Source organism: Zootoca vivipara, chromosome 5 (assembly GCF_965207765.1).
Source record: "Zootoca vivipara chromosome 5, rZooViv2.hap1.1, whole genome shotgun sequence".
Lineage (NCBI taxonomy): Eukaryota > Metazoa > Chordata > Lepidosauria > Squamata > Lacertidae > Zootoca > Zootoca vivipara.
Window position 1 is genome coordinate 10,005,652 of NC_142588.1, and position 27,981 is coordinate 10,033,632.

General features: G+C 46.0%; 1 protein-coding gene across 1 annotated transcript; it reads left to right on the forward strand.

Annotated features, from left to right (window-relative positions):
- The first annotated feature begins 36 nt into the window (after positions 1 to 36).
- C5H10orf71 (chromosome 5 C10orf71 homolog) lies at positions 37 to 27,976 on the forward strand. The gene is made up of 4 exons (XM_088669444.1): positions 37 to 435; positions 16,492 to 16,645; positions 19,264 to 19,387; positions 22,213 to 27,976. The coding sequence occupies exon 4, from the start codon at positions 22,382 to 22,384 to the stop codon at positions 26,774 to 26,776; it is 4,395 nt and encodes a 1,464-aa protein (XP_088525570.1). The 5' UTR covers positions 37 to 435; positions 16,492 to 16,645; positions 19,264 to 19,387; positions 22,213 to 22,381; the 3' UTR covers positions 26,777 to 27,976.
- Positions 27,977 to 27,981: the final 5 nt, after the last annotated feature.

Genomic DNA, 27,981 nt, shown 5'->3' on the forward strand with positions numbered 1-27,981 from the left:
GAACATTATATTCTGTCACTCAGTTATCTTTGAAGCATTGCCAGCGGAGAAGCTGTGTGTAAAAATAGCTCGTGAGTGCCTGCCTGTTACTTGACACTGCGTGGCTATTGCAATACGTATGTTTGCTCTTCTCCAACCATGTTCTACACTTGCTTTCTCCTTGCCTAAGATATATTTAAGTATGTTTTACGGACTTTGATTTCTCGCTCGCTTCGTTTCACCTATTTGGGGAGATCTTGAGGCGGGGGGGGGGGCGAAGACTTGGCCGCTTCCACTTTGAAAAAACCACTGTTCTCGTTCCCACGAAAGGATATGACTTACAGGAAGTCTGAGGGGTAAGCGAACTGCTTTGGAAATAAATGTGCTGGGAAGCTGGCTCAGTTGAAGACAGCGCCGTGGCCCTTCGCCTCTGATCAAAACACTTGGATCTAGAAGGTAAGGCGCAAGAAACTGCATGGATGTTGTGATATGTTTCAGCTCTGTTTACAAGGGCAGCATGGAAGCACATCATGTGAAACTAATCAGATGTGAAACATGAAACATTGTGTTATTTCCCCCCGTCATGCCAGATCTCTTGAGCTCAGCTGAAAAGCAGGGGAGTTGTCCTCCAGGTGGATAGATTTTTTTGCTCTGATTTATCCAAGCCAATGTTGCAATCAAATGGAAAGATATTAAGGCTACGATTCCATTCACATATGTGAGAGCAAGTGGCAGTAAGCTCTGTGGGACTTATTTCTGAATAAACGTGCACAGGATCGGGCTGTTCAAGTGTCACTACATATGAACCAAAGCTGCACAGAGCAAGGTTTATCATGTTTAGTTTTATTCTCTAGCTGAATATTTGCCTTCATAAATCTCAGGTGTATATTACACAGGGGTGTGGAGAATGCTGTTTGACACACAGTGTGACACAAACATTTGTCTAGGCAGACATTGGTCTAATGTCAGTTAGATAGTCTTATGTCAGTTAATTACCTATGAAGCAAGGATAGCATTACTGGGACTATTCAACGGTATTCCCTTTAATCTATGAAACCTATCCTCAACAGCTTGGACCTCTGAGGTCCAGATTCCAAGATTTGAGGTCACAAAAACTGTGTTTCATTATTCCGACTTGTAATATACAAGCAGATTAAGGGAAACCCGGTCCTCTTGTATTCCGTAATGTGTCTTGCACTACAGAAATTATAATAACTAGTAGCCTTACTCAAAATGGTGTAGATATAGAGTTACTGTGATGAGCAAGAGAAACAATTTTGCTTCTCTGCCTTTTGCAGCAAGATACAACTCTTATTTTCTTGTGGCAACGGCTTTGCTTGGGAGTGGCAATAACAACGTTGCTTAGGGCCATTGTCCAAAATGGCCCTGAAAGGAAGACTAAAAGGCATTCAGGCTAGGCCTGTCAGGCTCCCAGAAGCGCAGAACCTGAGAGACAGCGAGCATCGTGTGAGAGCTAAGGAGTTGTGCCTTGTAGGCCAGGGGCTTGAAGCTGCTGAGATGTGGACAGAAGTTGCTCTGTCATGGGACCAACATGTGGTAGAGTCTGATGAGCAGGGGTAGAAGCACTCAAGCCAAGTTGACAACAATGTGCCCACTTGTTCCTATCACCTTCCCTTCAGACTCTAGTCCTTGCCCTGGAGACCCTGAGAAGGAGGCTAAGGTTCGGAAGTCTCAAGTCAGCTAATGAGATCTGTTATTGCATATCCGCCAACATTTCTCTGAAGAAAGTAGGGACATCCTCTTCCATAATATCAATTTTATGATTTACACCCCGCCCATCTGACTGGGGTGACCCAGCCACTCTGGGTGGCTTGCAACATATATAAAAACATAATAAAACTTTTTTTAAAGCTTCCCACTACAGGGCTGCCTTCAGATTCCTTCTAAAGGCTGTATAGTTACTTATTTCCTAGGCTCGGTGGCCGCATAACTCCATACCCTCCCAACATTTCTCCAGTGAAAATGGAGATGGCCTAAGGAAACGCGGGGCATTCCAGGATCAAATCAGAAACTGGGATGGCTTCTGTAAATCCAGGACTGTCCCTGGAAAATAGGGACACTTGGAGAGTCTGGAGCAGGCTTCCTCAACCTCGGCCCTCCAGATGTTTTTGGCCTACAACTCCCATGATCCCTAGCTAGCAGGACCAGTGGTCAGGGATGATGTAGTCTCAAAACATCTGGTGGGCCGAGGTTGAGGAAGCCTGGTCTGGAGCAGTTGTATCCAGTGTGCTGGATTTGGGGCTAAGGGGAAGATTTGGTTTCAGGCATTTCCTCTCAACACCAAGAGCACTGTTTTTTCCAGCCTTACAGCCATGACCCACTAAGTAACTCTAGTCGGTCCTTGGTGTTCTATGCAACTTCTTCCTTCTTCCAGCACCCTTGTTCCCTGGCCACCAAAGCAGGCTCAAGCCTCTGGCAGGGGCCATAGGAACCAGTTCCTGGGGGCTGAGGACCCTTCACACACACCCCTAAAATATTTGAGGGGGTCATTCCCCCAAGGTTGATGGGCACTGCCATTCAAATGGTGTGAGTGCACTGTGTCATGTGATCATGCAGGGCAGGGCTTACCTGCCCCTCCCATATTTTCTTCAAATTGGCTCCCTTGAGAGGGGCTGATTTAGGCTGTTGTCATTGCCACCACCTCTAGGGTGCCCAGGTGAAAAAGAGGGCTTAACAGTTCTGTAAAAGAGGTATTTACAGCAGCCCCTCAAAATGCCCTGGATTTACAGAAGCCATCCTGCTTTGTGATTTGATCCCAGAATGTCCTGCTTTTCCATAGGGCATCATCAGAGAAATGTTGGAGGGTATGCAGTTATGTGACCCCTGAGCCAAGTAAATATCCAACCTTTAGAAGACATCTGAAGGCAGCCCTGTATAGGGAAGGTTTTTTTAAAAAAAGTTTAATGTTTTGTTATGTTTTTATATATGTTGCAAGCCACCCAGAGGTGTGGTCAGATGAGTGGGTTATAAATAATAAGATTATCATTAATATTATTATGGAATAGGAAATGTAGGAGGTTATGAGCTTGTCTGCTACACAACTATTAAAGAGCCTTCTCTTTTTCAACTAGCAGCTCCAGCAACAACAGAAAGCCCAGCATGCTTCAAAACGGTACTGTGTCAAATCCACTAACTACGTCTGCCCCCTCAAAGTGTGACCAGGCTCCAGTGCGCAGCCCAGAAGATGGAAGGGGTCCTAAGAGCACAGATTTTGTGCGCAAAAAGTCTCAGGCTCAATCCTTGGCATCTCCAGGTGGGGAAGGGAAAAGGCATCTGGTGAAATCTTGAAAAGCCACCGCTAGTCTGGAGGGGGGGGGGGACTCTCCTGCTAGTGGCTTTGACAACAGAGACTAGTCAGGCTTCTCAAAAAGCCTGACAAATAATTGAAGAAAATAGTCGTCTCCTCTTATGTTGTCCTAGCATCTGGTAAGCAGGGATAGAATGCCTCTGCATATGGAGGTTCCCTGTTTTTATTTGGCTTTTGGGAACTTTGGTCATACCAGAATAGTTAGAGTAGAGTAGACAAACGCCGCCGCTGTCTGTTAAAACCGATTCAGCCTGTGCTGCCATGCACACACACAGTTAAATTTAACTTCATAAACCCTTCTGTGTGACTTATCATCGGGACATTCAAGATGTGTATTCATATTAGGCAAAAAGCCTGACCTCCCTCCCTCCCTCCAACAGATAGCTGGCAAAATATTTGCCCGCCAGCTTACCCAAGCTGAAGGTTATGGCAGTGGCTGACCCAAGGAATCGCTGGATTCTTGGAGCAGGAGCCAAAACCTGGGAAACCAAACACCATGTTATGTCTCCCTATCTGCTGCCTCGAGCTGCTAAGCGTCATGTACATTCTGCTTTGATTATGTCTGCTTTGGCGATAGCCGGAGCTCCTGAGAACCATGTGGGACCAAGAAAACGGAGAGATGAGGCTGGAAACGCCTGGCACGCAACCAAGCATGGTCAGATTAGCAGTTTCGGGCAGGGCATGACCTCAGATTAATCTGCTCTGCTTACAACTTTGCTCCCTTGCTGTGTCTCTAGACTGGTTGTGCCTTTGTGTGTATGATGGGTTTCAGCAAACCTAGTCCAACATTATACCCAGCGGCGGAGCAAGCCGATCGGGCGCCTAGGGCGGCGCGCATGCCCTGCGTCCAGGGGCAGGGGCAGCCGCCTGCGGGGCAGGGCAGGGCAAGCCAAGGCAGGATGCTCCGCGGAGCTCCAGTCTGCCTGCCTCCTCCCACTCTGCCGCCCGACAGCTGAGGGGGAGGCGGTGGGCAGACCGTTTGGGGCAGCACGGAGCCTGCGGGCGCCCAAGCCACTGCGTCACTCCCAGGAGAGACACATGGCTCAGGCGCGCTGCAGGCCCCGCGTGAGTGCCGCCTGGCATTTTGTCCCCCCCTTCAGTGGTTTTTTAGCTGGGGCAATTAGAATAAGAACCACTATTTGCAGGGCCGGCTCTAGGGGTAGTCTGGGTGCGCCCGCCCACCAGCTGCGGCAAGAAAGGGAGCGGGGCGGGGGTGCCGGAGCGATCTCCGCACCACGGCGCCAGGGCGCCCGACGTGCTTGAGACGGCCCTGACTATTTGACTATTGATTCAAAACCCTGAAATGTATTTTATACAATTGACTTTTTATTTCTATACTTTGTATATCGTGTTGTTGTTTTACTGCTATGACCGATGGCTGGTGCAAATAAAGATTCATTCATTCATTCCCAGACGCAGCCAGGATTGGGCCATCACAAACAGTATCTGGGCTGAAATTGCTAAAATGTCCAGGAAAATCTGGATTTATGGCAACCCATGTCGAAAGTGTAGATTTTGGCGAATTTCCTTAAAAATAGCTCAAAAACCTTATTATTATTATTATCATTATTATTATTATTTAGATTTTGCACACAATAAAAGGTCAACGATTTTGTGCAAAATTAAAAAAAAAGCTGGGTCCCACGTTTTCTTGACTCCATGGCCTATTGTACCATGGGTCTCTCCTGCCTCCTATTGCTGCATTACAGAAATCTCCCTTCTCTCTCCCATTTCTTTCAGCCACCTTTGCTTTTATGGGGGGGGGGGCTTTCCCCACTCAGCCTCCCTGCCAGTTTCTCTTCCCAAAGGCAACATGGCTTTTCGTGTGAGGTTTCTTTTCTACCCTTCCTTTCACCAACTTCCAGCCTCAGGGGTGCCAACTTGAATAAAATATCGGGGGGGGGGGGGACGCAGGTAAGCCCCGCACGGCATAATCAATCACGTGCTACGGAGCACACACACCATTTGAATGATGTGCCCATCAACTTTGAGGGGCCCTGGGGCTCTCAAATATTTTATGGGGGGTGGGGCAAAGGGATCATGGCCCCTAGGAGTTGGCTCCTTTATCCAGCCCACAACTTTTTTTATCCTTGGGAGAAGACTGCCAAAAAACTGAGCAACAGCCATGCTCATACCCTCCAACATTTCTCTGATGAAAAGAGGGACGTCCTATTTATTCCATTACTGTTACTACTACTACTACTACTACTACTACTGCTATTATTATTATTATTATTATTATTATTATTATTATTATTATTATTATTCTGGGCAGCTTCCAACATCCATAAAAAACACAATAAAACGTTAAACATTAAAAAAAACTGCTTTCAGGTGTCTTCTAAAGATTGCAGAGTTATTCATCCCCTTGGCTCGGGGGTCGGAGAACTCCGTCCCCTCCAACATTTCTCCGAAGAAAATAGGGACATCCTAAGGAAAAGCGGGACATTCCGGGATCTAATCAGAAACCGGGACGGCTTCTGTAAATCCAGAACTGTCCCTGGAAAATAGGGGCACTTGGAGGGGTTGCATGCTTATACTGCCTGGGTAGAACGCAAGTTTGCAAACTTGCACGTTCCCAACATCAAGCTACGCTTACAAAGGAAAACAACAACTTGTGGAGCTGCTGGCGTCTCCATAAGAAGTAAGCCCACTTCCTCCTCGCCTCCTTTTTCCAGCCAATGGAAGCAAACTGCAGCTGACAAGCGATGGCAATAAGGGAGAGCCCTTTTGCCCCTGTTATGACCTATGAACGGAAGGGGCAGGACTTCTCTGTTCCTCTTTCTTAATTGCTTGTCAATCACAGCCGCAGTCCCCCCCCCCCTTTTTTTTTTTTTGGCTCCCCTTGGCCAGCGCTGCAGAATGACTGTGGAAAGGAGGGGAATTATTTGTGGCAGCTGCAGGTGAACAGATTGAACCGGCACTGAAAGGAGCCAGATTGAGCAGTGGCAGGTTACTTTTAATTATAAATAAAGCCTCGCAGATAGCAGTTAATTTGAAGCTGGGCTTGGCAGTGGGCCGGGAACCGGTTCTGAATGTCAGGCCTCAGCCCTGGTCGAAACAGTAATTAAGGAGGGCGCACGGAGTATGTGCAGAAAATCGTCTCTCACCGCTCAGTAACAGCCACTTTCCTGCACGTGCATATGGCATTAATCTGCAGACATGCCTTCCGGACAGACTAGCGTGAGAGAAGTTGTGTGAGAATAAGGGTATTGCAGGGATGTTCCAGTATGTCTACTGCAGGGGTCGGCAACCTAAGGCCCATGGGCCACAAGCAGGCCATGGGGTCGTTTAACCGGCCCATGGACTCCCGCCGCCTGCTCGGTCGGCTCCTGTGCACTGTGCTAAACCGGCGCGGAGCAGAGTGGGGACCGCCTTCCCCAATGCTGGCCGGCTTCCCATTGGCTGCAGGAAGCTCCTGCAGCCAATGGGAAGCTGTGCACGCGTCCTCTGCGCCGGAAGGAGTAAGTGCCGGAAATAGTGTTTGCGCATGCGCGTGCACACACACTCTCTGGCTCACCGCGGCATCTGCGAGACTGTGAACCGGCCCAAGCCACAACAACTTTGCCGATCCCCAGTCTACTGAGTTGAGTACAGAAGAGATGATACACTCCACAATTAGTCGATAGCAACCCACCCCCCTTCTCAAAGCACCATAAAAATGTGTAGAAAGAGGCAAAACGATGCACCTTATAACCATTCTTTCATCACGCTTAACATACCGGCCAACATTTCTCCAATTAAAATAGGGACGTCCTATTCAATAACAACAACAATTTTATTATTTATTCCCCACCCACCTGACTGGTTTGTGCCAGCCACTCCAACATATATGAAATCATTAAACTTTTTTTAAAAAAAACTTATCCTATTCCATAATAAGAATATTTTTATGATTTATACCCCACCCATATGAATAGGGTGCCCCAACCACTCTGCAACATATATAAAAACATAATAAACCATTTTTTTAAACTTCTCTATTCAGTGCTGCCTTCAGATGTCTTCTAAAGGTTGTATAGTTACTTATCTCCTTGGCTCGGGGGTCTCCTAACTCCATACCTTCCAATATTTATCTGGTGACAATAGGGGCGTCCTAAGGAAAAGTGGGACATTCTGGGATTCAATCAGAAACTGGGACAGCTTCTGTAAATCTGAGACTGTTTCTGAAAAATAGGGACAATTGGAGGGTCTGCTATTTTGTGGTGTTAAATATGAGGGGCCACTGTATTAAGGTTGGGATCATGTCTTACCCAAGGCAAATATCCTTTTCAGACCTCCTCAGAACCAGAGGCCTCTGGATTCCAAGGTACTCTGGGACTCTGAGGCCATTTTGGGGTGTTGGAATGGCTTCAAAGTTTTTGAAACTTCCCCCCAGCTTTTCATGAATGGGCAATGCCAGGCGGAGAGAGGAGGCAGGCAGGCAGGCAGACAGGGTCGTGAATGCGATTCTGTGACTGACAGCTGTAGCATCATTCTAAGTCAAGGAATGACTTTACCGCCTTTTGACTTCTGATTTCAGTGCTGGCTGCTGCCACAAGACCCAAATGGTGAATCTGCACTCAAAATTTATCGGAAGTGAGGGAAAATGTCATTGAAATTATTGTGGGTGGGGTGCATGGTTTTTGTTGCGGTCAGCTTACTTACAATGTGGCCAAGGGGAGTTTGTGAGTTTCCTTTATTTTACTCTGCAAATTATCTCTCTGACGGTCTGCACTCAACAGCCTTCCTGGGTGCCTGTGCTTACTGAAAACCACACTACAGTATGTCCTCAGCTGGGCTCTCCTGTAAGTGCAGAAACTAGGGATGCTGTCTGGTCTGTATTGGGCTACAGCTTGTTTCTATTTTTAAGAGAAGTCTTCTTACTTGTAAAGAAATCAGTGCAGAAAAGTAAAATAAAGCACTTCCTTTAAAAACAAAGTCAGCCTCCCACACTTCCGTAACAACCCAGGGGAATAAATCATGAGCTAATTTCACCCATGGAGTTTTTTTAAAAAAATCAGGAAGTTCAGGCAGCTGGGGAGGCTGCTGTGTGTCGAAGAAATATCTAATGGGAAGAAAAATGTGTATACCAACATTGCTCCCCTGGAATGATCAAGTAGGCTCAACCCTGCAACCAAACGATGTTAGAAACAAAAAATTTAAAAAATCCCTTCCAGTAGAACCTTAGAGACCAACTAAGTTTGTCATATGTATTATGTTAGACTAGTCATGAAGCCCGTTAAATTAACGGGTGCTAGAACAGACCTGTTGCTCTAGCAACCTCGGGGACATGCGCAGAGCTGACATTGCTCGCCCACCGCCACTTGTAACGGCCGCTGCTGCCTAGAAGTAAGTCCACGCGAGAAGTAAACGGCCTTGTGCCTGTGTGGAGACTATGGGGCTATCTCGCGCGTCCTCTGGGTTCTCTCATGGGAGCTGCTCCGAATGCCGAGGGGCTGAGCTCCCTTACGTGCCAGCCAACGCGCTCCGTCTCTGCGCTCCAAGTCCCAACGGCTGTCCGTGGGGCACATGCGCAGTAGCGCAATCCCACGGACACAGGGACTGGACGCAGAGACACTTGCACTTTATTATATAGGATGTTAGAAAGAAATTCTAATGCACCCTGTGAAAAAAGGCAGGTCTCTTTTGCCGGTGAATAAAATTTGTGGCAAATTGGAGGGCAGGTTTTGGCACAGCAGCAGCTTGCCAACTTCCGGCAAGCTGGTTATTTTCATACATGGATGAATACATCCATAAAATGGCACCATTCTCCTTGAGAATCTCTATTGAGAAAGGTGGATTCTGCAAGTAAGTCACATGGAGGGGGATGACAGCCTTCTTGCCCAATAGGGTGTCTGCATGACAAATAGCAGTGCAGCAGGTGCTGTTTACTCTCCCCGCTCTGTCCTCATGCTGGGTTTGGCTCCACTGATACATAACAGACACCCGACAGCTTGTAATGCTACAGCAGCCTATTGTTGACAGTGATTGACAACTGGTGGCTGGCCAGCTCTAGAAGCACTTGGCAGAAGTGGATTATCAGGACCCATTTCGACCTGGGTTGAGGCCCGATTTTAGCCTTGTTTGCTCTGACGGGTAACTTGTTTCGGGAAAGGAACAGCACATGATAGTTCTGGTTACAGGTAGGTAGCCGTGTTGGTCTGGGTCGAAGTAAAATAAAAAAATTCCTTCAGTAGCACCTTAAAGACCAACTAAGTTTTTGTTTTGGTATGAGCTTTCGTGTGCATGCACACTTCTTCAGATAGGTTTGCGTTGACTCTCCTTAATCTCCCAGCAGCCTTTGATACCACCAACCGTTGTGGTTTGCCAGATTGACTTTGTGGGTTGGGAACTGGAGGCCTGGTGATATGGCAAGTCCACTCCAACCTTGTGGGGTACTAGTTACAGGTAAGTAGCCGTGTTGGTCTGACGTAGTCGAAACAAACAAACAAACAAAATTCCTTTCAGTAGCACCTTAGAGACCAACTAAGTTTGTCATAGGTATGAGCTTTCGTGTGCATGCACACTTCTTCAGATACACTGAAACAGAAGAGCCAGACCCTTATGTATATTCAGAGGGTGGTGGGGGTGGGTGGGCATAGGTGATGGGCTGACAGGAGTGGTAAACCTGTTGATGACTGTTAATGACCGTTATCGACTGTTAACGACTTGTGGGGTACGTTTCAGAAAATTTCATTGGGGGACTTCAACTCAGGTCCCTAGCAGATGTGGGGGCTTGGGTCCCACACAGTTCCGCTCCTTTGTGCTTTTCAACATCTGTATAAAGCCGTGGGGGGGATCAGCAGGGGGGAAACAAGATGGGTGTATTTGTTGTTCTTTTATGGCACAAGAAAGCAAGTGTAGGGAACTTGTGGCTTCCAGATATTATTTGATTCCAACATCTTGAAAAATCTGCACCGGCCTCCTATGAGCTCCCAAGCCAAGCTCAAGTTTGTGTAGAGACTAGGACACCTATTCATTTCAAAAAGAAGTGATTTTTTTTTTAAAAAAAGCATATTAATACACCCTCCCAAAAAGTGAAATAAGTAAATGCAAACTATACAGAAGAGTAAGTATCATTATGGCTTCTGGTTCAGATAGATTAAATGCAGAATTGTATATTTTAAAAAAAGCTTTTCAAAGGAGTTATTCACCTCCTTTGTTTCAACTGTTTAATTATTGCTGTTTAAGTTCTAATTTCCGTAGTAAGACATGGAATTAGATGAGTGCAATATTAATACATTAAAAAAGATCTTAATTTAACTATGTCATATGGTTCCATTTTATTATTGGGTCAAGGTTATAAAATATATGATAATCTATGATAGCAGATGGAATAACTGAGCAATCCTACTACAGAAAGCCGGTACAAATTATGCTGGTGTAATTCACCCCTATTCCAAATGCAATTTAGAAGGAATCTGAAGGAATTTGACATGCACCGCTGTTTTTTCTGGCTAAATTCTGCTGGGTCGCCAGGTCGCATGGCTGAGTTGAAAGGGCACACACCGCGCAATTGTTCCATTTTAAGGAGGACATTCCGGATTAACGGAAGCCTTCCTAGCTTCTGATCCCAATCCCGAAGGTCCCATTTGGGCTCCTGTGCTCTGGCCATGCCAGAAATGGGGACCCAAAGAAACACATGGGTTTTTTTTGTTCCAAGCTGTAGTGAGAGTCAGCTGGCTCACACCAGAGTGTGGCACCAAAAAGGGGAACCAAAAGATGCTCTTTCCTTTGCCCTTGTGTGTTGCCCAGTCTTCTTTCTCCTTCTATCAATTGATATACTTCCAGAAGTACGTTGGCAGCGGCGGCATCACTTGAGTTTGTTTTTTAACCGCCCTATGACTTTTTAAGCAGCACCGCCCTCCTCTTGCGTCGCCATTGGCAGAAGCTGGCGCTCCGTCAGAGCAAACTCCTCTGTTTATTGGCTAGCACTACAGCAGGTAGTCTTTAGCCACAGCCACTCAAAACTTTGCTGTTGGAGGGTATGAAAGGTGTCAATCTCCCCTTTCCCCACCGCGCCCCTTTTCGGAGACTCACACCGGTGCCAGTTAATGACAGCTTAAGTTCTACTGGCTGAGACTCAGCTAAGCTGAGAGCCCAAGATATCATCGCAGCGGATCTTGGGTTTGAGTTGCGCTGTCAATTACAGTGCAATTTTACCTATCTGGGGTGTGTGCCCGAATGTCCGTGTGTGAGAGAGTGTAAGAGCTGGAGTATTATTATTTTTGTCCTCTCGTTGTGGTCGACGGGAGGATATTAAATACGCCAGCTCTAGGGCTGCTGTAGTTTTAGGGCCTTTGGGAGCGAGTGTCAAAAGGACATGGGGTCCTGTGGATTCATAGCTTCCCCCCTTATAGTCCTAACACCAACAGAAGCCCACCGTTGACATGGCACTGGGGAAGTCTCCAGCAGTGAGCTTCTCTCTCAGCTGGCAGAGCCCCCTCCGTATTTAATTGCCCCATTAATCCCAAAATGTGAAGGGAAGGGTCAATTGGGGCTTCTCAGTAGGATTACAATAGCTGAGCGCATGAAAATAATCTTAATGAATGTAAGATCCAAAAAGAGCCAACAATTTATTTATTTTTTGCTCCTCAAGGCAAAGAAAATATTTGGTCATGTTGAATGGGAAAGAAAAGAGTATAAAATATAAATTTAATTAAAGGTAAAGGCGCCCCTGACCATCAGGTCCAGTCGTGTCCCACTCTGGAGTTGCAGCGCTCATCTCGCTCTATAGGCCGAGGAAGCCGGCGTTTGTCCGCAGACAGCTTCCGGGTCATGTGGCCAGCATGACAAAGCTGCTTCTGGTGAACCAGAGCAGCGCACGGAAACGCCGTTTACCTTCCTGCCGGAGCAGTCCCTATTTATCTACTTGAACTTTAATGTGCTTTCGAACTGCTAGGTGGGCAGGAGCTGGGACCGAGCAACGGCAGCTCACCCCGTTGCAGGGATTCAAACCGCCGACCTTCTGATCAGCAAGCCCTAGACTCTGTGGTTTAACCCACAGCGCCACCTGTGTCCCTGTATATTTAATTATTTAAATATTAAATATTAAATATTAACAGGTCAATTCTGTGTCCAGGGCAGCTGTCTATCAGCTCCATCTGGTACGCAGGCTGAGACCTTACCTGCCTGCAGACTGCCTAGCAAGAGTGGTGCAAGCTCTAGTTATCTCCCGCTTGGACTATGCAATGCGCTCTACGTGGGGCTACCTTTGAAGGTGACTCGGAAACTACAACTAATCCAGAATGCGGCAGCTAGACTGGTGACTGGGAGCGGCCGCCAAGACCACATAACACCGGTCTTGAAATATCTACATTGGCTCCCAGTACGTTTCCCAGCACAATTCAAAGTGTTGGTGCTGACCTTTAAAGCCCTAAATGGCCTTGGTCCAGTATACCTGAAGGAGCGTCTCCACCTCCATCATTGTGCCCGGACACTGAGGTCCAGCACCGAGGGCCTTCTGGCGGTTCCCTCGTTGCGAGAAGCCAAGTTGCAGGGAACTAGGCAGAGGGCCTTCTCAGTGGTGGCGCCTGCCCAACAGATGTCAAAGAGGAAAACAACTACCACACTTTTAGATTATACTGTGTTTTATTTTTCTGTTGGAAGCCGCCCAGAGTGGCTGGGGAAACCCAGCCAGATGGGTGGGTTATAAATAATAAATTATTATTATTATTATTATTATTAAATATTAAATTAAATATTTAAATTTAATTAGGGGAAATTATTTGTGGGGAAGCATTTCATGGTAAATCTATAGCAAACCTAACATGTTATCCATCTATTTTCAGCATGGGACAAAAGGATGGCCAATTATGCTTGCTGTGATCATAGAGCCATTGGCTCCCTGCCCCCAAGAAGACAGAATTAAAGAATCAGAAGTTTTATTTTAAAGAAACACCCCAATATCAGCTCAACTAACATGTGGGGGTTGGTGTTCATGGTGATTGCATATTGGGGCTTGGCTAGGAAGGGTAACCTTCCCCTCCCCGTGTGCATTGAACTCTACAAAGACTGCACCCCTGTGATAAATAAGCATGAGCAAACCTCCTTTATATATATATTTTCTTTTCTTTTAAATATTTATTTTACTAAATTTTACACAATAAATTTAAATTCAAACACATCATTCACCTCTTCATTTAGGATTCTCTGAATCCTTTGACTTCCCTCCGCTCTTCCATGGTTACCATTATCAATCTTTTTTTTCTCAACTGCTTATCGTATGTTCTCTGATTTGTTTTTTTAAAAAAAAATAGTCAGTTTTTCCATAGTTATTCGTACATTACAAGCATTACTCAAATCCTGCCAAAGTTTTAAGTTGTTTACAGTGTTCTCCTAAATACATTATAATTCCTTTATAAAATTCCCATTCCTTTTTAGAATTCTTCACACACACACACACACACACACATTAAAACCCTCATTGGTATGTACAAGACAGAGAGAGAATGAACGAATGAATAGGAATTAAAGAATGGGTGTATGTTAAATGAGAATGGATATATGTGGATGTTGGTGAATTGGGGGGGGGGGTTGAATGAAAATGAGACTACAGTGGTGCCTCGCTTAACGAATGCCCTGCTTAACGAAATTTCCACTTAATGAAAGGATTTTTCGAGCAGAGGTTGCCTCGCTAGACGAATTCGTTTTCTGAAAAATTCGTCTAGCGAATCGCAGTTTCCCATAGGAATGCATTGAAATTCAATTAATGCGTTCCTATGGGCAAAAAAAATTTCAAAAAAATTTCAATGCATTCCTATGGGATTCACTAGACAAATTTTTCGTTATAAGAAAAGACCCGTGGAACGAATTAATTTCGTCTAGCGAGGCACCACTTGTATAGGAAAAGTTTATCAACCCTGCTGTGGGAGTTAAGGGGCTTAAACCATTTACTGCCTAGTGTGGACCTGATCTAGATTGGATCTGCCACAAAAAAGATCACATTTGTTTCACTGGGATCCAGTTTGGATTGGGTCAGCAGTAGGAGCAAAGGTTTAAGCCTCCCCCCCCCCCAGCTAATTGTGGAAGACAAATAAACCCTAAACCTAAGGGTAGGGTAGGTTTTGCCCTGGGAACCAACCAATGAATGCCACTGCTTGAGATGCTAAACGAAAGCTCTGGGATATGAATTCCTCTGTCCTACTGATATAGAAACGCTTGCTGTGTTTTATTTCCAGTTTTTCCAATCACATTTTCTCATTTTCAGCTTAGCACACCGAAATCGCCAAGCAGCTAGAGGTTGCGGGGGTTGGGGGGTCAGCACAAACCAGAAATTTTGTACTGTGACTTCCATCAGTCCTCAGACAGTGCTGGCTGGGGCTGATCATAGTGGTTTCAAAATGACTTGAACGTTCAGAATTTACAGGCAGAACAGAGCTAGTCCGTAAATCTGGTGTTCTGATAATGTCCAAATAGTTAATTTACTGATTTCACCTTTGCTTAGACAGGCACAAGATCGCACTCAGCAGCTTTAAGATCATTTTCATAGAAGGTAATACTTTATAACAAAAGTGTACCAAATTATTGTGAAATGGAGTGGAGAGTTCCCCAAAGTTTCAGAGTTCAGTGTGGAATCATACAGATAGTTCAACTGGTAAAGCATGAGACCCCTTAATCCCCGATCATGGGTTCAAGCCCCAGGTCGGGTGAAAGATTCCTGTCTTGAAGGGGGTTGGACTAGATGAACCTTGTGGCCCCTTCCAATTCTATGATTCTGTGATCATCAGTCCAGCTCAGGGATCTGTTGTAGAACTGCAGCTCCCATGATCCCACAGAACTAAACAACATATGGAGAGCAACTGGTTCCCCACCCTCTATTCTTGCTGTTCCACGTTTCATTAAAAATGTGCCCTAAAGGTACCTGAAAACGCCAAACCTGGAGAGAGAACAAAATTCCCCCTCTTGGCGGACGTGACTATAACACCACCACTGCCTTTCCCCAGCTACTTTTGATAATTTTGTAGTTTATTCTGTTGGGCTTCCAATTGCCCTTTTGGGCAGAGAAAGACAGTTCATCCGATCTTGCGAGGAAATGAATACCGACTTCTCCATCAGAAAGCCTGCAGTGCCAACAAAGTGGCAGCAAATTCCTCTGAATGCCACCCATTATTTCCAAATTTGCATATATGCATTTAAATTAGCATATGCAAATCTGCTGCATTTTCTCCTCTACTCAGTGGCTACCCTAGCCGACAGGGAAAGGGAGTGATGGTGATGTCAGAAGCAAAGTGAAGCCAAAGACTTGATTTGCATTTCTCCATTGATTATTGCTGTATTCGTGTTGATAGCACTTATATACTTCAAGCTATGCAAATCCAATCACTGAATATTCCAGGCACAAGTACTATGAAGCAAGCCCCTCCACCTTGAACAGAGTGGAATGTAACTGCTGAGTAAACATACAAATGCATGGCACAGATCTGAGTATATAAGATATTGCAAGTTGGAATTTAGGTATGTTTCCAAGTGCTGCTTCGGGCAAATGCTTGCATGGTAAAGGTAAAGGTAAAGGACCCCTGATAATTAAGTCCAGTCATGGACGACTCTGGGGTTGCGGTGCTCATCTCGCTTTACTGGCCGAGGGAGCCGACATTTGTCCACAGACAGTTTTCCCGGGTCATATGGCCAGCATGACTAAGCCGCTTCTGGCGAAACCAGAGCAGCGCACGGAAACACTGTTTAGCTTCCCGCCGGAGTGGGAATCTACTTGATCTACTTGCACTTTGACGTGCTTTCGAACTGCTAGGTTGGCGGGAGCTGGGACCGAGCAACGGGAGCTCACCCCATTGTGGGGATTCGAACTGCTGACCTTCCGATCGGCAAGCCCTAGGCTCGGTGGTTTTAGACCACAGTGCCACCCACGTCCCCATGGTAACCAATGCTTGCATGGTACCCATAGGTAAATCTAGGGTAAATCTTTTCTTTACTACAGTATTAACGTTTGATGTTTTATTATGTTTTTATGTCTTGGAACCCAGCCAAATGTGCAGGGTATAAATGAATTATTATTATTATTATTATTATTATTATTATTATTGGAATTCTCCTTGGGGTCAGGAACAGCTAGCATGATGGGGCAGTATTGTGCAGTGGCCCACTTGAGAGGAAAACCACCCTTTAGCACACAATCAGAGCAATAAACTAATAGTGATTAATTACATACACACTCATCCATTTTTCTCTTGTCTATTAATTTGCAGAGCGAAAGAATCCAAAGAACATGCCGAAATATGTCTATTGAAAACGTTTCATAAAAATATTTTCAATTTCTACGTCAAGATGGGCCACGATGAGGAGAGTATGAACGCGAGGAGGCCAAAATGGGGGCCTCCACAGCATCTGCTAACATAGCAGGTGAGAAGGACTTAAGTTGTCAATATGAAATTGATATGAAGTTGTTGTTGTTGTTGTTTGTCTGACTAGAATCACAGAGCTCAAAGCACCCTCAGTTTAAAATGTCCTCACCAGCTAAGGCTGAACTAAACAGAGGGATTTGCATTTGACAGATTTGAGAGGGAATGGATGGGTCTTCACGAAGCAATCTTCCCAGGGTTGGGAGACTTATCATTTGCTGTGGTAGTAACTGTCAGCTGTCATTCTCCCCACACACACCCCGCACCCTGTAAAATGTCCCATAATGCCTCGGGAGAAACAGGGGGATTTCCCTCTGAATTATCCCCAACAAAAAAGGGAAATTCCCAGGCGCCAAAAAAGATTACAGTGGTACCTCGGTTTACAAACACAATTGGTTCCGGAAGTCTGTACTTAACCTGAAGCGTACTTAACCTGAAGCAAACTTTCCCATTGAAAGTAATGGAAAGTGGATTAATCTGTTCCAGACAGGTCCGCAGAGTACTCAACCTGAAGCGTACTTAACCTGAGGTATGAGTGTAATTGGTTCTGGAAGTCCGTACTTAACCTGAAGCATACTTAAACTGAAGCGAACTTTCCCACTGAAAGGAATAGAAAGTGGATTAATCCGTTCCAGACGGGTCCGCGGAGTACTTAAACTGAAAATGCTCAAACCGAGGCATACTTAAACCGAGGTATGACTGTATTTATGTATACTACAACTGTGGCCCATGTTTTGTTAGCCCAAAAATGGAAAACAAGTGAGGTCCCAACCAAAGAAGAATGGCAAATTAACTTATGGAATACGCGCAGCTTGCAGATCTAACATATGGAATAAGAGAACAAGAAGAATATATGTTTAAAGAAGACTGGAAAATGTTTACTGAATATATGGGTGAAAATTTTATTCATGTAAAAACGCTGGTAGCATTAAGATAAATTCAACAGTGTAAAGGATGTAATAATGAATCACTGAATGGTTTAGTTCATGTTACAGGTAGGTAGCCATGTTGGTCTGCCGTAGTCAAAACAAAATAAAAAAATTCCTTCCAGCAGCACCTTAGAGCCCAACTACACACACTTGATCTTAGCCAAAAGGCCGAGAAGTGATAGAGACCAACTAAGTATGTCATTGGTATGAGCTTTCATGTGCATGTGGCGCTGTGGTCTAAACCCGTGGTCCTCAACCTTGGGCCTCCGGATGTTTTGAGACTACAATTCCCATCATCCCTGACCACTGGTCCTGCTAGCTAGGGATCATGGGAGTTGTAGGCCAAAAACATCTGGAGGCCCAAGGTTGAGGACCACTGGTCTAAACCACTGAGCTTGCCGTTTGGAAGGTCGGCAGTTCGAGTCCCCGTGACAGGGTGAGCTCCCATTGTTCGGTCCCAGATCCTGCCAACCTAGCAGTTTGAAAGCACGTCAAAGTGCAAGTAGATAAATAGGTACCGTTCCTGTGGGAAGGTGAACGGCGTTTCCGTGCGCTGCTCTGCTTCCGCCAGAAGCAGCTTAGTCATGCTGGCCACATGACCCGGAAGAACTGTCTGCGGACAAACGCCGCCTCCCTCGGCCAGTAAAGCGAGATGAGTGCCGCAACCCCAGTCGTTCGCGACTGTACTTAACTGTCAGGGGTCCTTTACCTTTACGGTATGCAAAATGAACCATGGAAAGAGAAGAAGGGAAGTCATTGATTCAAGGTTGTTTAAATGAATGTTTTGAAACGTAAATTAGAAAATTTAATGAGAAAGAGAGAGGGAGAGAGAGGGAGAGGGGGGGGAGATAGCTACCAATGTAGGTGGGCACTACAGGGACCCCCAACAGCAATCACTGATTGCAGCCAACTAGAAGTTGTGTGGAGCAGCCACGGAAAGGCCAGCAGCCTTGCACACTGGATGGCACATTTAGAATAAGAGACGAGCAAGGGTCTATAACTTACAGCCTGAACCTCATTTGCACAGCAATGGACAAGCAAAGCTATGGGAGCGTGAGTGGGAAACAAAGTCTGCAGTGTTAGTTCTGATCTTTCTTCTTCCTTTTCATAATACCGGGCTAAAACAAATCCGATTTGGAACAAAAGATTACCTGGGGCACTTTTCACAGCCAAGAGCTACGCAGTGCATGGCAGGGCTTGGGATCTGGCAACTCCTCGGTCTTGGGTCGGTTCTCCCTTGCTCTGCTCAACCACTAAAATTGCAACAAGTTGAAATGTGAATGCGAACATTTTTGCGTGGCTCTAAAACAGGCTTCCCCAAGCTCGGCCCTCCAGATGTTTTGAGACTACAATTCCCATCACCCCTGACCACTGCTCCTGCTAGCTAGGGATCATGGGAGTTGTAGGCCAAAAACATCTGGAGGGCCGAGCTTGAGGAAGCCTGCTCTAAAAAGAATGCAGTGTAGACTGCAGCAAAGCCGCTATAGGCATTTCCAGTTCCAGCAGCTCTCAGCTGGGTTCCAGCAACTCTCCGGTGGGGACCATTACCATTCTGAGAGAATGAGGGAGATATTCATGATGAGTTCTGACACCTCTTTTTCTAGAAAAATAGGACAGGCTATAGGGATAGTGTTTTATAAGCAGGGTGCCATTTCTGGGGAAAACAGCACTTTCCTTTGTTATCCAACAGCATACCTGTGAGAAAGGCAGAGCCTGAAAAACTCTTCAGGAGAAGATACTAAAGCACTGGCAGATTGGGAGAAGAAGAAGCACTCCTTCAGGCATTCAGGACCTAAGTGTTAAGTGCTTTAAAGGTATGTACAAGCACTTTGAAGTCAACTGGTAGCCAATATTAAAACAAAAACTACCGTACTCTTCCCTCTATAAGACGGACTAAAATTAAAGGAGATGGGGGGAGATGGCCCAGCGTTGTCACCCAACTGACGAACACTAACCATCGCAAGCAACGCACATCAACTTGCCGAAGCGGCAGCCAATCCAAAGCAGCCCTTGCCGCATCCGCAAATAGACCACACAATTGACAAAGCGGCAGCCAAAGAAAAGCAGCCCTTGCAGCAGACACCATTCACCCACCTAATGGCTAGATCCTGCTCACAGCTGCAACCAATCACCTGTCCCCCCCCTCTGCACTGTCCATGTATTCCCCTCCCCCCATTTTAAACTTTATTTTAGAGTATTTTTTTAAAAAAAAAACCTCTAATACACGAAAAAGTACAGTAAGCCATTACAAATTTTGTGTGTGCGTGTGATAGGCATATTCTTCGCTGTACCAGTAAAATTCTGGTGGCCAAGTTCAACACCAATTGACACTTCCATGTAATCCCCTGTATTAAACCAGGGGTCAGCAAACTTTTTCAGCAGATGGCCGGTCCACTGTCCCTCAGGCCTCATGGGGGGCTGGACTATATTTTTTTTGGGGGGAATGAACAAATTCCTATGCCCCACAAATAACCCAGAGATGCATTTTAAATAAAAGGACACATTCTACTCATGTAAAAACAGCAGGCAGGCCCCACAAATAACCCAGAGATGCATTTTAAATAAAAGGACACATTCTACTCATGTAAAAACACCAGGCAGGCCCCACAAATAACCCAGAGATGCATTTTAAATAAAAGGACACATTCTACTCATGTAAAAACACGCTGATTCCCGGACCGTCCACAGGCCGGATTTAGAAGGCAATTGGGCCAGATCCAGCCCCCGGGCCTTAGTTTGCCTGCCCATGTATTAAACATTGCAACAATATATCTATGAGGTTACCAGAACATGGGTCGCAAAGGCCAGGCTATCCTTGTTGAGAAGTGGTGTCAGCTGGTGAAAGGCATCAGATGCCACTAAGACCGCCTAGACATCTATGGACCAAACTGGACCTAGGGCAGAGCACCCTCCCGGACGGACTCCTGATCTTTTACAAGGAGTGCAACTCCATACAAAACAGGGCGGGCACCCATTTCCCCATATCGAAGAACCCCCTACTCACAATGCATCTGTCCTGTCGGGATTCAGCTTCATTTCACTTAACCTCATCAATCCCATTAACACACCCAGGCACGAGTTCGATGTTATGTATATATAAAAACAAATTTTGATGATATGCAAAAAGTAACAGAGTAGCTTACAGCCTGGATCCTAACTCCTCCAGGTCAGTGTGCCGTGGCACCCTGGGGTGCCTTGAATGATGGTCAGGGATGGGCAACACTGGCCTCTGTCCCTCTTTCCTTCCCTCCCTCCTCTGATGTCCTCTCATGTCTCAGCCTCCCAAAGGCTTGCACAGCTGTTTATTGCAGCAGCCCTGGCTACCCCAGGCAAATGGTGCCTCTGGGAGGATACCTCTTTTGGAGGCGGAGGGCGGGGGCAGCTCAGAGACCAGGGATGGCGGCAGCAGCTGCCTGGAGGACTCCCAAGGAGAGGGGAGAGGAGAAGAGGCTGAGGGAACACTCCACACGGGAGGGTGTTTGACAAAGGGTGAGGGGCTGCCAGCTCTGCAGGCAAGGGGTGACATAACTGGGCTCCTGAGCCCCACAGAGGTGCCGCAGGAAGAATGTAGTTGGTCAAGGGAGCTGTGGACTCAGAAAGGTTGAAAACCTCTGCTCCAGGTGATTGATAGCTCCCTTGTAAAGACTATACAATGTCCATACCCTTTATATTCCAAAGAACTTTACTTTCATAAACATGTAACTGAGAAGAATATATTTACAATCTCATGCTTATTCAATCATGGGTATGTTCCCACTTGATTTGTAGGTTGAAGTCTTCTTACATAGACTTACAAAGAAAACTGTGTTGAGCCTTGCGCCAGAGTTTTATGTCACTCAGGGCTTACAGGTTCTTATGAAAGGTTTTTACTTTCACCTCAGCAGTATTCTCTTTGTTCCTTACACAGAGCTCCTGCACAGGTTTCTCCCTGTTAATGTTTAGGGATCCCCCTCTGTTTCACTTCAGACAGATCACACTGACCCAAGACTTTCCTCAGCAGTCTCCTGAGAAGCATCTCTCAGCAGCCATTCTACCTCACGCCCAGAGAACAGAGAGCACAGTTAAAAACAAGAGTTACTGGAATAACAGTCACAACAGAATGGCCTGCCTCTCTCATGTGGCTCACAGTAAGCCAATCACGTGAGAGCTACGGCCAGAGGGAAAACCCCATGTGAAAAGTACACAGTAGTTTAACATAAGTAAACATTCCCATTTCAGGAAATTAAATCATTGTCCTTAACATTCAGCACCTTCACAACTGTGCATTGTGCACAGCTTTCAAGAGGAACCCCAACACACAACCCCTGTGTCTCACACCCATCAAGTTCATACTAGTGAGCAAGAACTTGCACGTTGAAGTTTCTCCTCCAATAACCATGGACAACATGCAGTTATGTGAGTAAGGGGAAGCTATGTTGTGGGTGGTACTAAAAACATACTGCTTCTCCAAGTAATCATGGTAAACCCCCATATGTGAGAAACACGTGAACAGGCTAATATGTAAGAATTTTTCACACAACCTGATTCTGGAAGGACATAATTTAACCTGAGACTCGATGATGGAACTAAACAGGGGGGAAAAGTTCACGTGTCAACTACGATACACTACAATAACTGATTTTATGTGTTCAATTTGCAGAGCCCTCTTTGTGCTTCCACACAATAAATGAATATAAAGCTGTGCATCCTCGAGGAGGAAGGCGGCCGAAAGATGTCGAAGGCTGAGATACGGTAGCTGGAAGAATTGCCTACCCGTTCAGTACGTGAGATTGCCGTTTTGACTGTTCTGTTCATGACTCATATGGACAATGCAAGTGAATAAGAAGCACGCCGATGGGCAAAGCGACTCCTCCAGCATTGGGAGCTTCCTGGATGACACAGACAGAGAAGTCTGCAGTCTCACCGACCGAGCCTTCAAAAGTCTGTGTGTGGCTGAGCTCGAATCATCTTACACAGAGGTCGATCCAGTTGTTTCACCCAACATCTCCCACCAGTTCTCGAGCAAATTTCCCCAAGGCCCATGGAACCATGCCATCAAGAAAAATACTCTCCCTAACAAGGGACTGCCAAAAACCGAGGAGCATTCAACATTCCAGCAGTTTCCAAACGATACCCAAGAAGGTCAAAACGCCACTATTAACATCACCCCAAGCATTAGGATGAAGATGGGTTTGCCAGTGCCTAGCCTGCGCAATTATAAACATACCTCAAAAGTTTCCTCCTTGATAAAGACCTTTGATAAAGCTGAGAACCGGGAGGCTTCAGCAACAGCCAAGCAACCAGTTAGAAACAGTTTGGCAAAACTCCCCTTAATTTGCGGGGGCAACATGGCTTTCTGGGGTGGCAAAACCATTTTAAACATCCAGAAGGAACTCTCGGAGTTTTCCGAGCCATTCCAGGACATGGCAAATGCAAGTGGGAGGCCCGAACTGCACGAACTGCACAGAAGGCAGAACAAAATGGACTTGGCCTGTCACGGTCCACGTGGTTTCTATCGTCAGGCGGATGCTTCAAATATTCGAACGTCCAATGCCACCGCTGTCTCGAGAAAGGCGGCAAAAAACCGAACTGGGAAAGCCAAAGAGCCAGCTAGAAAGGGCAGCTTTCTACACAGCGAGAACAGTGCCTTTGAATCATGGAATCTGCATCATAAAAAACTTGAGACGGGCGGGCCTACTGAAATTATACTCAAAGAAGGAAACCTGACATACTTTGAAGAAACACCTTTCTTTAGAGAGGCCCGTATTGGTGAATGTAAACCATCTCCCCCCAAGGTCACAGATCCTGTAATTTCAGAACAGGATTTCTCAGGTGCCTTTCCACAAAAACCACTCTCTCCAGCCTCCCTCTCTCCATTACCTCTGGCCCAGGTGCCTTTTCCTCCTCAGGCTAATGCTAAAGACGTTGTTTCACAGGTGTTGCCACCCCAAGCTTCTGATCTGCCGCCATCTGTGCCCAGGATTCCTACACCACCATCCCTTACATCTGAAACCTCTTTTCCGCCATCTTCGCAGGTTTCCGAGTCACTGAAGGCTTCCACTCCACCACAATCTCTGCCTCAGGCCTCTGTTCCACCAGAAGCAGCAGCCCACGTCGTCAGTGCATTAGCACCCGTGCCTCATGTTACTGCGTTGTCAGAGAAGGCTAACAATTCAGAATTTAAGTCTGAGCTGAAGAATGTTTGTCCACCTTGGAGGAAACAAAAGAAAGAGCTTGGAGGGACAGAGCTGACCCAGGAGATTGCGCCAGAAGTGCTAAGAATGAAGGACTCCTCACACAAAAAGCCACCTGACGTCACTCCTGTGGCCGAATCATCCACAGATGAGTCCCACGTGGCTTCATCTGACCCCTCTAGTCCTCCTTTCAACATCTCAAAACTTTTAACTCCAGTCCTACCACCTAAGCAAGACAGAGAGCCCTCAGAAGGCCAGTCGTTTCTGGTAGCTCCTCCCATATCTGAAGCTGGGACTGCCAAAGAAACGGAGGAGAGAACACTCTATTCTTCTCCGAACAATTATAAGTCAAAAGCACCGAGTTTGCTGTTCAACCTGAAGGATATCCGAAAACGGGTGAAGAGCACTTACAGTCCCTCCCCTCTCCTAAGAATCCTCGACGACAAAAAGATGAAGGAGCAAGACGGCATGAAAGCAAGTGTCACAGCCGCCAATACGCTAGAAGGAAGCAATAAAAAAATGGTCAAGGCTGACAAAACAGGTCATAAGCCTTCTGAACAAATGGACACCACCAACGCCGCCAATTCCTTTGGGCATTTCATTGACAGCTACCTGACTCCAGAGGACAGTGAGATGTCATCTCTGACTGACTTCCACCCAAATGAGCACCACGTAAGACAGTATTCTCCATCCAACTCTCACCTTGCAGATGTGCCAGCTGACCTAGAAGCACATGTTACAAGTTTCCATCTGCAGGATCTTAAAAATAAACCAGCTGCTCCAAGTCACAGTGCTGAGGCGGAACCCCAAGTATCCCCATATTTATTTTTCACACCTGAAGAGAACACAAGTGACAATGGAAATCAAGCCTGCCCACCGACTGGAAAGGAACACCTAGGCAAAAGGAGCAACAGCTCTTCCGAACAATCTTTTGTCTCCATTATAGACCAGCCATTTAATGATGACTCTTTTTCTCTAATGCAGCTCTTTCAGAAAGCATGCCATCAAGAAAGCCAGAGGAGTAAGAATGAGTGGAGTGTGGAAGAAAAGCTATGTAGCAAAGAAGAAGAGGAGGAGGAGGAGGAGTCGAGGGGGGAGAAGCAATTGCATGACTACAGTCTGAGCATCCGTGGCTATCACACGGATGAGAAGCATGAGGAACAGGAAGAGCAAGGTAAAAATGTGAATGCAGCGCAAGAAATAGACGTGAAGGAGAAGAGAGAAGACGAATGGAAAAGCATGGATTCAGCATCAGAAGCCAAGCTGGAAGGGCCACTAACACCAACTTCACCAAGTTCACTGAAGCCCAATATGTTCATGATTAAAGACAACACATTTAAGTCATCGCCGGTGATCAAAGCAGTCAAGTTGCCTCTGCTCAGGTCTTTGTCCTGTGAAGAAGCCATCACTGGCAGTCACGCGGAAGCTGAAAGACAGACTTTTGGGCCCATTCGTTCTACTCCAAATATTCAAGAGGTGGACTTGTCTTTGTCAAGAAACAGAAGCCAGCAGGATGTGAGGGATGCTGCAACAGGCAGAGATGCTGATGAATCAAGATCCATGCCAGGCAGCGTGAGCTGTCAAGTGGTAGGGAAAAGCCCCTTAACGACAGAATACACTCTTAGAGAAGGACCAGAGGGGGTCTATATGCAGGAACTGGTGGGAGAAGATGAAGGAGCTAATATTGCACCAGGGTTATCACAGAAAGGTTTGAAAAGCGGCGAGAAACAGTTGTCCAGGGACAAAGAAAAGGCTAGAGCTGGGAAACTGAGGCGTAATTCTTCCAGCCAACCGATTCTTAGTTTTGAAGGTGACCCGGCACAAAACAGGCAAAAGTTCCCTGCGAGAGAAAAGGCGAACTATTTTAAGAACAATCTCTTATCTAAACGCAGAGGTGGTTCTTGCGTGAAAAAGATAATAAGTCAAGAGGTGAGATCTCCCACGATATCGGAGACACATTCTCATGCTTCCAGTGATGTTTTCCAGGATACATCAGCATCAGCGGGTACCCTAACCATTTCCACCATACCAAGCCCAAGGTCAAGCAGTGCGATGCAATCTGCCTTCACAAGTCCTTTTTCAGATACGTCTGCAGTCTCCAATGTACCGCAGGCTGAAAAAATAACAAATTCCTCTTCATTGCAAGGAGGAACAGAGTGTGGAAAGAGGTCCTCTGCCTTGGAGACATTTGATCTGATGCAGACAGGTCAACTCTCGGGAGATGCTGGCAGCTCTCCTGTTGCAAATGAGAGGCTTCAGATGGCGAAGACAGTAGCCAAGCCCCCGGCTGTACCACCCAAATCAGAAAAGGCATTACGGCGGGCAAAGAAACTGGCAAGCAAGAGGAAGAAAACGGAGGCACAGCAGAAAAGGCTACAGGATGAAGCTCCATCCCACTGCGGCGATATTGCAACTTTGCAACCGGTCCAATCCTCAATCTCGCCAATATGCCTTAATTCTTCCTTGACACCATCAGAATCTCACCTGGTGAGGCTACAACCTGCCCTGTCATTAAGTCCCACGCCCTCTTTACCTGCCACAACCCAGCGTAAGCTGCTTCAGGATCCAGATTCAGGAGAGTATTTCATTGTAGATTTACCCGTTCAGTTTAAGACCTTTTATGATCCAGAGAGCGGCAGGTACATCCAGCTCTCGATTCCTCCTTCAAAAAGGAACTTGGCTCAAACGCCCTCTTCAGAGAGTGTCCCTTCTTCCTACGTCTTGTACCCCAGCATTCTCCCAACCAGAGTTGCATCTGTTCCGGTACAGGCATCGCCATCTCAATTTTCTGAATCGGCTTCCCTTATGCAAAGAGCCCTCTTGGAATCGGCTTCAGACTGCTCACAAGGTGGCCACTACCCAGAACCTCTTGGGAGCCAACCTTATATTGAGCCTGCCATGTGTGATGTTCACAGTCATGAAGTGGATGGGTCACAGTATAACTTCGAGAAGGACGTGAGCCTCCCCGACAATGCTGACATCATTTCAATGGGTGCGCTTGAAGATTTTGCTGTGGAAGGTGTGTCGTGAGAACACAAGGTGCTTGCTATTATTTTAGAAATGCAGACATAACGCACCTGTAAACACACACACACACACACCCTAAATAATATCGGTACAAATTTCAAAGGCAATTGTGTTAGAAGGAAAACTGAGCTGTGGTCTCTTGATATAAATTTGCTGATGAGATGAACACCAAATTGACATAAAGGAAAAGCATGGTGTGGCGGTGGCTACAGCTTCTCTTTCCCACTGCTTGAGTGACTAGAATGATGGAAAATAATGGGCAGATTCCCCTTTAGAAAACAAACAAGCAAGCAGAAGGAAGCGATTTCAGCTTGGCACAGCATTTACGGGGTGTGAGAATCAAATGTACAAATGAGAACTCCCTTTTTTGTACACCCCCCAAAAAACCAAATTCATTAACAACCATGGTACATTGGATGTACAATACAGAAATATTTTGGCCTGGATGTAAGCAGCAGCCTAAATATTTTTGCAGAGTGTACAACTGAAGAGTCACTTTGGGACAAACTTTCACATGCGTGATTCATGCCCACCGTGAGCACATGCTCAGAAATATCACTTTGGGATAAAACTTCAGGTTTGGAAAGTGAGTGAGTGGTTGAGTAAGATCTGGTTTCTACATTTTTCATTGGCACATGTTAACTTTTCTCTCCCCGCCTCCCAATTTTTCACTGCTTGTACGGTTTGGGCAACCACATGTCTGTGCCTATAAGTCAGAGACAATGAAGGTGGAAATTGAGAGTAATTTCTTAGAAATGTTAAGTCTCCTATCATGATGGTCTCCAAGCTACAAGGATTCAGAGCCTCCTCTGTTGTGGCAAAGTAGATAACAAGATTTGAGGGGATGTGCATCCGTATAAAGAAGACATGTCAGAGTTTCCGCTTGAGGACAACTGAATGCAGTTCTTCAGCAACATTCTTCCCACGGCGTTCTGGCCTAAAGAGACTAGTAGGGTACAAATCCAAACTCAGAATGAACCCTCTTTGTGGGACAGGAACTGCTTTAGAAAGGAGCTACAGAAAAGGATGTTGTCACGATGTCATTGATATCTCTTTGGCATCTGCAATCCCATATATGAGAACTTTTGGACAGAGGACAGTACCGGGGGAAGATTTCAAAACAAGCATTTCATTTGTCATAATAGAAAGGATTAACTCAGAGCAGTCACCTCAGCGTAAGAAATAAAGGGAAGATCCTTGTCAGCCCA